This window comes from Anthonomus grandis, chromosome 1 (genome assembly GCF_022605725.1).
Source record: "Anthonomus grandis grandis chromosome 1, icAntGran1.3, whole genome shotgun sequence".
In the NCBI taxonomy this organism is placed as follows: domain Eukaryota; kingdom Metazoa; phylum Arthropoda; class Insecta; order Coleoptera; family Curculionidae; genus Anthonomus; species Anthonomus grandis.
This window is the reverse complement of record NC_065546.1, coordinates 37,324,501-37,336,407: the sequence shown is the minus strand read 5'-3', so window position 1 is coordinate 37,336,407 and position 11,907 is coordinate 37,324,501. Positions and strand designations below refer to the sequence as shown.

Below are 11,907 nucleotides of genomic sequence, written 5' to 3'. Positions count from 1 at the left end.
AAATGCCTGTAAACTTGACAACAGAGAATCGATGAATATGTTTGTAAACAAAACACACCCTTGTTGTTTACTAATTCTAGCCTTTTAATGTTCTAAGTAATCAACACATAACTTTTATGGATATTTTCATAACAGTATGATATAGAAGGATTTTAAATAAATATAATTTGACCTCATAACCAACATACATGGCTTCTCACTCCACCCAAGCGATCTTCGCCGAGACAAAATATTAAAACCAGATATATGAAAGATCGTTTCCAGCATTCGAGCGATCATCTAACAGTCTTCAGTGTCAGTGTTACGGTCGTTCAAGTGCAATGAAGATTGCCCGAGATTTACATATAACGGTCCGAAATTGTCTATTTGTGTGGACGTTGACCCTGTTATTTCAAAATGCAGGTCAGTAAGTCTATAAAAAAAAACAATTTTCCTTTAAAAACAAAATAACAATTTTTTATACAGAATCTCAAAATTGCGATCTATCCGGAACTCTTATATACGAAGATATGGGCTGCAAACCCCATTACGAAAGGGCGTTTTCACACCAAAACTCTTGCCCCTCGAAGTACGATTGTTTGGGCTTAAAAAAATCCACTAGCAATTGTTTTTTGAAGGGAAAAGCGTATAAAATCAACGAAATGGTCGATTCGAAATTAACCGCCAATTTGTGCGATCTTGGCTGTTCGTGTCAGAAAAACGGAGACAAGTAAGTTCCAAAAACATATTTAGCTCAATCTGCCCCAATAAAAGATATGGAAAAGAGGTCAACGGGACCCAGAAAAACTTTTTTTTTCTAAATTATTTCCCATTTGAGTGCGGAAATTACATTAGGAAACTTTTTTATCTTAGGACGTCATTTAAATGTGCCACAGTGGATTGCCCGGAATGGTCTGTCGCTGAGCCGCCTACAGGTTGCTACAGGAAATATTCCTTAGACGACTGTTGCTATATCAGAGAAATGTGTCGTAAGTTAATAAGACTTAAAGTTTTAATATCATTATTAATTAATTTTTAGCCCCATATGAAAATTCTACAACGTGTGTGTACGACGGGAAAGTTTATAAAGAAGGTGAGAATTTTTTGCCAAAGAACTCGTGTTGGAGGTGCGTGTGTCAGGCAGGTTTTAGAGGTATTTAACATTAAAAAGTTTATTGGTTCATAAAATGATCTTTTTTGGATTTTTTAAGGGAAATTGGAGAAACCGTTCTGCAGAAGGCGCTCCTGCGGGGCTCAAGTGAAACACCAAGAAAAGTTGCAGGAGAGGTGCGCCCCGTTGTATTATAAAAGGAAATATAGGGAGAGTGACCCGCTTTGTTGTCCGACAAATTGGATTTGTAGTAAGATTTCTTTTTATTAATATTGATTTTTTTTTTGGAATCGGGATATTTCTTTTTTATTTAACGCGGGATTATTCACGCCCTGAAATTAATTCTCGTAGGTTGTGGACATTTTTGAAATAATTTCAAATTTATAGAATAAAACGTCACTTTCTTCTTGCTCTCATTGCTTTTATCAATAGTACTTGAAATGTCTAGTCAAACGTTGACTGATTATTGGAACTAAAATTAACTGATAAAAAGCATTAAACAAGTAAATCCAGATGATTTTTAAAAACAAAATTTTAGATCAAAAGTTAATAATATTTTCTCAAAATAAAAAATTTAACAAAAAATCAATAGTTTCAGAATTTCTAGTATTTTTTAATCTCTATTCAGGGTCAATTTTTTCTTTAATTTTTAAGGGTTTAGTTGGATAAATGTTCAAATAAAATCCAAGCTTTTCAAATTTTTACCTTTAATTGCCAACGTTTCGGCCTATATTAGGCCTTCTTCAGAGCACTACAAAATGTAAAAAAACAGTAAAAACACATATACAGTGTGGTGACTTTAACTGGAATAAATTCAGTTAAAACTAATCAAAATTTATCTCGCAAAATTCCTGAGACCCGTCGATTTTTGTTTATTTTTTTTCACATTTCAAGATAGTTTTTGTATTTTTTCACCTACAGGGGGGTCCAAATTAACCCCAACAATTTTTTTTCAAATGGAAAGCCACTTTTTTTAAACTCTCATTGAAAAGAGCCCTTTTGCGTGATTAAATTGCCCTATTTACATTTGTGATTATCTAAAGGAGAAATACGAAAAAAAACATTAAATTATTAAAAGTTGCGTTTAATGTATAAGATACTCAAAATGAGTATCATTTACTTGTTGGCAAAGCCCAAGACGATAATAAAATTCGTTTCTGACATTTTCTAACACTTCTGAAGATATTTGTCAGATTTCTTGCCTAATACGTTCTTTAAGTTCGTCTACGTTTCCTGGTTTGCTCATATAAATTTGACTTTTCAAATGTTCCCACAGAAAAAAATCAAGTGGGGTGAGATCGGGAGAACGTGCCAGATACTCGATTGCACCCCTTCTACCAATCCATCTGTTTGAAAAATTGTACATTACGGGCATAATGTGGGGGAGCACCATCTTGCCTCCAGATTCTTTCATCATACAAATCTGGATCGAATTGACTCGGATATAAGGCACGTGAGGCTGGAACTAGTTCATGTTTAAGAAATTCTAGATATCTTTCTCCAGTTAAAGTATCATTGAAGAATATGGGCCCTATAACTTGCCTGCCAATTATGCCAGCCCAAACATTAGTTTTTTGGGGATATTGTGTATTAGTTTCCCTTACCCAGTGTGGGTTCTGACTAGTAGCGACAGTTCTGCTTATTAACATGGCCATTTAGGATGAATGTAGCCTCATCAGAAAAAAGGATCCACTCCGAAGATATGCGATTTTCGTCAATGGCGTTCATCATTAATTCACAGAACTGAACTCTGCGATCTGGATCGTTTTCTAATAACTCTTGAACGGGTTGCATTTTATAAGGTCGTTTGTTTGCACTTCTTAAAATTTTTAGCACAGATTTATGATGAATAGAGTTTTCGCGAGCTACTCTTCTGGCTGCAGTTACCGGATTTTCTTCCATCGCTAACAATAGATTTAATCTTTTCATCGATTTTAGAAGACCTTTGTCTTGAAACATCCCTCACGTGCCCAACTTCTCGAAATCTGCTTTCGATTTTACTATCCGTACCTTGGTTAATAGGTGGCAAATCTGGATATTTCTGCCTGAATAAGTGGACAACCTCTAGCTGAGTACGACTTCTGTCCCCATAACCAATCATCATTAAGATTTCAATCTTGTGGGATTCGGATAAATAAGACATTTTTTCAATATAAGTTAACTTATTTAACAACTGGTTGAAATTCACTTTAACAGTGACACTACAACAATGTCAGGAAATGTCTCGATACCAATAAAATAAACAAACACGCCAAAAATTTACCAACACAAAATATTTCGAGACTTTTAATAATTTAATGTTTTTTTTTCGTATTTCTCCTTTAGATAATCACAAAAATAAATAGGGCAATTTAATCAGGAAAAAGGGCTCTTTTCAATGAGAGTTTAAAAAAAGTGGCTTTCCATTTGAAAAAAAAAACTTTGGGTTAATTTGGACCCCCTATTTTTTCCCCAGTAGGTGAAAAAATACAAAAACTATCTTGAAATGTGAAAAAAAATAAACAAAAATCGACGGGTCTCAGGAATTTTGCGAGATATAATTTGATTAGTTTTAACTGAATTTATTCCAGTTAAAGTCACCACACTGTATATAGATAAGTTAAAACGGTATGTTATTTAGTGGTCAAAAAAATAATTATCAACAATAAAAATACATTAAAAACAAATTAAATAAGTATATTAAAACTAAAATCTTACACTATTCAAAGATTACTTTAATTGTATAATACAATCTATATAACTGCTATGTTCTACCATTGATCGAATAATAGGTTTCATTCTAATATTCAATCAACGGTTCTGTCAACTAAACGAAGAGCTTTGATGTTTCTGTTGTAAGTATATTTAAATATTCTCATTTAATTTTTAATTTTTTAATTTTATGTATTTAAATAATTAAAATAGTCATTGACTAGTGTAATATTTTAGTTTTAATATACTTATTAAATTTGTTTTTAATGTATTTTAATTGTTGATAACTATTTTTGACCACTGTATAACATACCGTTTTAGCTTGTCTATAGGTATTTTTACTAGGTTTTTTTAAATTTTGTAGTGCCCTGAAGAAGGCCTAATATAGGCCGAAACGTTGGCAATTAAAGGAAAAAATTTAAAAAGCTTGGATTTTAATTGACCATTTATCCAACTAAACCCAATAATTTTATTCCTAAATTTTGTAGAAACTCACAAATATTTTCAAGGAATTATTGATTTTTTAAGTTTCAATTAAATGCAGCTTAAAAAAATCCTATTGCAAAAATTACCTGAAAACCTCAGTTAATTATCAATAATTAGGATTTTTTATATTATAGCAAATATTTCGATTTTTTTAAAAATCATATACTGTAACAGAAAAATTTTGAAAAAAGAATCTAACTTAACAAAGTTTTCCTTTAATAATTTTTATAGTTTTCATTCATTTATTATATATTTTTTGATTTATATAATGAAAAAAAGACTTTAATTTTTGACTAAATTCAAAACTAATTAATAAACTTTTGAAAACACTAAATAATTTCCTTAAATTTATTAGTTTTCAAAATCTCGTTGAAATTCCTTTAAATGTACGTTTTTTTAATTAAGAAAATAAATCTTTAAAAAAATTTATTTTTTCATTATTAATTTTGCCCCATCATCAGTAGAAGAAAGTTAAAATTTCATGAATATGTTAGCAGCCAACTTTTAGTCAAGGAAACCGTTAAAAAAAAAAATATGTTTTTTATACCCTAATTATTAAGATCTCAACAATCCAAGAAAAAATTTTCGAAGTTTTAAAGACCTTTTGATTCTGAAGTATTGAAAAATTGTTGATTTTAAAATCGAGAAAACTGTAAAAAACAATAGAAGAAAAGTATGACTTTTAAATCTTGTTTTTTTTTTAATGTAGAGATTCAAAAAAATATAGCCTTTATAAATATTGAAAAGGAATAAATTATTTAAAAATTTAAATTCTTAACATTACCGCTTTAACTTTAAAATTATTATTAAACTCTTCTTGGAATGCGAATGAAAACTTCATATTTTATTCTTCATGTTGAAAAAAATGACAAAACTCATTTAATAAATCATTCATTGATAAATTTTAATTTTATTCATTTTTGCCTAATTGATTAACTGCTTATAATATGATTGCCTCACCTATTGTCCAAATTCATCATTCAACATTCGCGAAAGTAGATGCTTAAAAAAAAATTAAAACGCTACACCATAAAATCTTATAAATCCTACTTATCATAGTTGTACAATTATGATTATTAATGTATATTAATGTAATTATAATTCGTAGAGATCGAAACGAAAATATATAAATCAAAGTAGTTTTTTTTACCTACATCAAAAAAACAAAAAAAAAAATAAAGCAAGCTTACAAACTTAGGTCTAACTAGTAATAATTTTCATATATTTATTTTATTTATCAAATCTTCATTATAAAGATTCAACATTGAACATAACATGTGTTAATCTCATGCTTAGTCTAGGTATAACAAAGTACTTTCAAAATCATTAATAAATCAAACAGTTTTTTAAAATTTTTGTAAATAAATGAGTTATATAAAATTAAAAAGTAGCATATTAAAGCAGTTTTTCTAAATTATATATTATAAGAAAAAAAATCTAATTTAACAATTTTTTTCCTTAATTATATTTGTTTTTTACAAATATGTTTGTAAGAAAAATCTGGTTTTTCAACAGAAAAAATATATACTTAAATAATGTATAAAAAGTTAAAAAAAATATATTATTATTTTTATTTTATAAATATTTTTTCCTAATATTAAGGAACTTGGCAACCCATGAAATTTTTTTCAAAATTCGGTCTTTCTCTCAAAGAAAATAATTGTAAAAAGCACTTAGTCAAAAAAATTACAAAATTCAGAAACATATATTTAAAACATTTTTTGCAATAAATTATGGAATAAAAATTACAATTTTTACAAATTGATATTTGAAAAATTACTCATTTAATTAATCTTTTGACAAATTTAATAATTATGTGACTATTTTTTTTGAAATAATATATTTTTTTAATAGTTTTTTTGAAAAAAATGTATAAATTGTTTTTCAAGAAAAAAAATCAATCATAAATCAAAGAAAGGCATTTAAACATTAAAAAAAAGTCAATATTAAAAACATGTTTTAAGACGTCTTTAAGGCATTTAAAGTCATTTAAAGTATTTAAAGTCTTTCATTATTTTTGAAATAAATAATTATTTCAATAAATCAAATTATAAAAACGATTTACCAAACTTATGTGTATAATTATTACAATTCGATCTTTTTTATTATTGTTCAGTTTTTCTGGGAGTATTTGTAATAGATTTTTGAAATCATTATAAATAATTTTCTTATTCCTTATCATTTTCAAACTTTTAAAAGCACATAACGTATATATTAAAAAAAAAAGAATAATATTTAATAGATTTTTTTTGTTAATACTAAAATTATTTATTAGTTTACTGAATATATTTCAGGCAAAGGAAACCGATATTTTTTTTTAATTACTATTTCCCAAAATTTTAGTTTTTGGGTCAAGGAAAGCACAATTTTTAATGTTAAAAATCATGAATTTCAGATACTAGATAATTTTATAAAAGAATATAAAAATTAAAAAAAATATTTATTTATTTCAGGAATAAATTTGCAAAAAATTTTAATTAACTGACAAATGTTGATAATTTCGATTTTTTTAATACTTATATTTTTCCTTCAAGTATCTGCGATATATTTTTTTAATTTATTATAAATATGTTTTTTTTAAATTTATTGAAACTTTTATATAGTGCATCCCAAAAGTTATGTCTAAATTCATTTAAAATTCAGGAGTGTGTTCGAAAAAAAACGCTCGGACCCGTCGATTTTTATTTCAAGTTGCGCATTTTTGTGCGTGAAGTTTGTATATACAGGGTTGCTCAAAAATAAATTACGACCATCAACTTCATTTTTTCAAATGAAAGCACCTTTTTTTATTTCATCTTTGAATTTCGCGTGGAACTCTACGTATGTTTCATGCATCATGTCCTATACCTAAAGGCAACAGTTCGAAAAAAAGACAATTCATGTAACAAATAAAAAAAGAACAAAAATTAAGTTAAATGTTCAAAATGGTTGCCATTCACGACTTGACAATATCCAAGGCGATCAATAAAGTCTCGTTACACATTTTCAATCATTTCCGGAGTTATGGCGCGCACTTCTCTGCGAATTCTCTCTTTCAAGTCGTCTAGATTATTTGGCCTATTAACAAATACCTTCGACTTGAGGTATCCCCACAAAAAAAAGTCCATTGGTGTTAGTAGGCCATTCGATGGGTCCTCTCCTTCCTATCCACCGATTGGAAAATGTACGCACAGTGGCAGCATAATGCGGAGGAGCGCCATCTTGCTGGCAAATTAGTTCTTCGTCAGGATAGTCTGGGTCCAATAGATTTGTAAATAAAGCTAGTAATGCTGAAACTAATTCAAATTGGAGAAAATCGAGATATACTTGTCCCGTTAAAGTCTGTTCAAAGAAAAAGGGATCTATTACTCTTCCGCGCACTATTCCATAGCACATGTTTAGTTTTTGAGGGTACTGGGTGTTTACCTCCATCATCCAATGTGGATTTTCTGTTGCCCAAGATCGAAAATTTTGTCTGTTCACACTATCATTCAAACAGAACGTGGTTTCATCGGAAAAAATAATATTTATTACTAAATTATTATTTAGATTGCACATGTTTTGTAAGCGTTCACAAAACTCATTTCGCCTATCGAAATCGTCATTAAATAACTCTTGCACAGGAATAACTTTGTAGGGGTGATATTTGTGCTTTTTAACTATTCGGTGAACTATAGATTTCGCCATGTGTAAATTTGCCCCAATCTGCGACAGAGGAGTGCATGGATTTTCTTCCAAAAAAAGCAAAACGTCAAGTTGTTCATTTTCATTTCGAGCAGGACGACCAGATTTCGGCAGATCTCTATGACCGAATTCTCTAAATTTAGCCTCTATTCTACTCACCACCTCTTGACATATCGGACGATCAGGATGGATTTCATTGAATAATTGAGCAGCTTCTCTTTGAGTACGTGTTCTATCACCAAACCCAACCAAGCACAGAATTTCGATTTTTTCTCGTTCCGTTAACTTTACCATTGTGAAAACCGCAACTTTGCTCGTACACTTCACACTTGACAATATCTGTTTGGCTTACAACTGTCATACAGTTTCTATAAAAATACCCGGTCACCAGCCAATAATAAAAAACACGAATGAATGGAATTTTGCTCTGTATAAAAATTCTCAGAGATAAGGTGACTCGTAAGATGAACTTCAATAATAATGTTTGGTCATGTTTTTTTCGATAACTGTTGACTTTAGGTATAGAACATGATGCATGAAACATACTTAGAATTCCACGCGAAATTCAAAAATGAAATAAAAAAAGGTGCTTTCATTTGAAAAAATTAAGTTGATGGTCGTAATTTATTTTTGAGCAACCCTGTATATACAAACTTCACGTACAAAAATGCGCAACTTGAAATAAAAATCGACGGGTCCGACCGTTTTTTTTTCGAACACACCCTTGAATTTTAAATGAATTTAGACATAACTCTTGGGATGCACTGTATATCGACAATTTTCTTGAAATCATATAATAAAATAGAAAATATAATTTTATTTTAAAATGTTTTCTCATAACAGTAAAATTATTAATTAATTTTTGGGATTTATTTCAGGCGAAGGAAACGAAAAAGTAACAGGCCGCCCAACTTCTGGTAAGTCCTAGCAGAAGCCACACAAATATTATTGAAAAAAGTACATAAATACTCATTCTTCAATTCAGTCATCAATGTAAAAAAGTTATTTTTGTAATACTTACATAATAGCAAGTATTCTTTATTGATGATAAATCACACTTTGATAATTAATATTTTTAATAGTAATTATTTTTATGCGGCGGTGACGTTATCCTATACAAGTTTCGTGGAAAATTTATCTATTATAAAAATTATGTTTTTTTTTTAGAAAAAATGTGCCTTTTTGGCCAAAGACTGATCAGAGCGGGGCAAAAATTTGAAAAAATCGTGGAAATGCCCCGAAACATGACTGTACATTGCGAGTGTAAGATCCCACCACTCTTAACCTGTATTACTTATGTGATATAAATGAAATTGGTAGTATACATTTTGTATATAGTAAGACTTATTAAGCTTTAATTTAATATTTATTTTATTATTTATAGGTGCTAAATATTATATATTTATATAATGATTAATTTTCTTCTGCTGCTCAAATGTTTCATATGGTAAAAAGCTAATATTTTAATAATAAAATATAACTTTCAAAAAATTTATTTATTTTCCTTTTTAACCCAATTTACCTTTTTTTCTGATATGTAAAATATATACAACGAAAATGATTTTTTTCCGCGAATCCTACTCGACTGAAACAAATAAATTCGATTAGAAATGAAATTTGGGGCCCGACATGCGACAGTAATTCCACACAATTTTCCGCAATCCATATTATTTTATTATAATCAAATAATTGCGTTACAACGATAGTTAATAGGGTGTCAAATGGGGCCAACCATTCTGTCAATTGCTGAAAAGGAGATAGGTTTATTTTATTACAACTGGTAATAATGTTACTTTGCGTTGAATTAGATTGATTTATAATGGTAATTAGGGCAAGAAAATAGATTGAAATACAAAATGAGATGCTTAATTTTTTATAGTTATATATCCCCCGTTGAATCTTGAGGGAATCTTAAAAGTAAACTCATAAAATAAAATAATACTAAAACTATGGTAAAAAGATTAAATTATATTAAAAAGTTAATTTAAAAGATAAACTTAACTATTCTCTATTAAAAATAAGCTCTCCTGAGAGCCTTTTAACCTAATTTAACTTATAACATAGTTTTTGATATTAGTTGGAAGATTGTTAAACTCTTATAATTAGAATCTCTAAGAATTGAATTGAGCATTCGGGAGGCACTATATCTATCTGTCAAGAAGATATAGTGCCTCCTAGAAATCATTGCGATTTCTAATACTACAGGGAATTTTATCGCTCATTCCTTTGGAAAGAAGTCTGCTTTAGAACCAATAACATCTCAGAATGTGCAAACCAAATTACAGAGACGATCTTGGCAGGAATGGAAGCTTATATCCATTTTTCTACTAAATGCGGATCAAACAACAAGCAATGGTTCAACCTGAATTGCAAAAAGGCAGTTAACACTAAAAACGCAGCATATCGCAAATGGCGTAAACATCCTTCCATCGAGAATCGGAGGAACTTTTTAACCTCCAGAAATAGCTGCAACCGAATTATTGATAAATGCAAAGAGAGTCACAACAACAGGATCAAAAACAAACTGCTAAACTGCCCAAATGGAACAAGATCTTTCTGGTCGGTATCGAAAGCCGTTAGTCAAGGATTTGCTAAGTCGGCCTTACCACCCCTAACAGCAGATGATGATTCTAACGCGGTAACAGCAACGGAAAAAGCCAACTTACTGGGTAAACTCTTCGCGTCCAATTCTACTCTGCACTCGCAAGGCAAAACACCGCCATATTTGCCAAGGGTAAATTCATCGATGGGAGAAATTTCGTTTCCCCAACGAATTATAAATAAAATTCTTAAAAGCGTAGACACCAACAAAGCTTCTGGACCCGATGGAATTCCAGCTCTAATACTAAAACGTTGTGCAGACGAATTAACTCCTCCCTTATGTAGACTGTTCACGGCATCGTATAAGCAGGGCCAATTTCCAACAAGCTGGAAAACTCGAGTGCAAGCTGTACCCAAAAAGGGTAAGAAGACGATGCCCTCCAATTACCGCCCGATTGCACTAGTTCCAGTAATATCGAAGATTATGGAGAAAGCAGTCAACCAATAACTGTTAAGATATCTGGAATCATCTGGACTAATCAGCGATCATCAATACGGCTTCCGAAAGCTTAGATCCACCGACGATCTTCTGGCCTACGTCACACACTTGTGGACGGAGGCCATGGAGAAGCACGGCGAGTCCCGCTCAGTCGCTCTTGACATTTCCAAGGCATTTGACAGAGTGTGGCATGAGGGACTACTAACCAAGCTCTCCTTATTCGGCATACAAAACTCATTATTGAATTGGATCAAAAGTTTTCTTGAATAACGAACAATCTAAGTAGCCGTCGATGGATACCTCTCCGACAAATTTAACATTAACGCTGGAGTCCCTCAAGGATGCATTCTATCCCCCACCCTTTTCTTGGTATATATCAACGATTTGCTAGGAACCACTGTCAACCCAATCTACAGCTTTGCGGACGATAGCACACTTATTTTCACATTTAAAAGTTCTCAGAATCTTAGGCAGCAACAAGTAGCTTCAACCAACAACGACATTAGAGCAATCTTGGAGTGGGGCGATAACAATTTGGTCAATTTTAACGCTAAAAAAACGCAGGCTGCAGTATTTACGATGAAGACTAACCTTGGTGGCCCGGAGCTGGTTATGGCAGGGAAAACATTGCCAATGAAATCATCTTTACATCTTCTAGGAGTCGAGGTCACCAACAGTGTGTCCTGGCATGACCACGTTGCCGAGGTCGCCAGGGCGGCTTCCAAAAAACTCAGAGTGCTTTTCAAAACGAAAAAACTGTATACACCAGAACAACTGCTGGCTCTTTATAAGGCTCAAATACGCCCTTCCCTCGAGTATTGCTCGCATGTCTGGAGCTCTGCACCCAAGCATAGTTTAAACCTGCTGGATTCTATACAGAAGAGAGCTATTCGTCTTATCGACAAACCAGAACTGACAAAGAGTCTGGATAGTCTGG

At 31.1% G+C, this 11,907-nt stretch overlaps 1 protein-coding gene across 1 annotated transcript; it reads left to right on the top strand.

Annotated features, from left to right (window-relative positions):
* Positions 1–252: 252 nt before the first annotated feature.
* LOC126737271 (kielin/chordin-like protein) lies at positions 253–9,421 on the top strand. Its single transcript, XM_050442099.1, has 7 exons — positions 253–402; positions 466–709; positions 853–968; positions 1,019–1,132; positions 1,191–1,340; positions 8,809–8,847; positions 9,098–9,421. Exons 1-7 carry the CDS (start codon positions 321–323, stop codon positions 9,235–9,237), a joined length of 885 nt encoding a protein of 294 aa, XP_050298056.1. The 5' UTR covers positions 253–320; the 3' UTR covers positions 9,238–9,421.
* Positions 9,422–11,907: the final 2,486 nt, after the last annotated feature.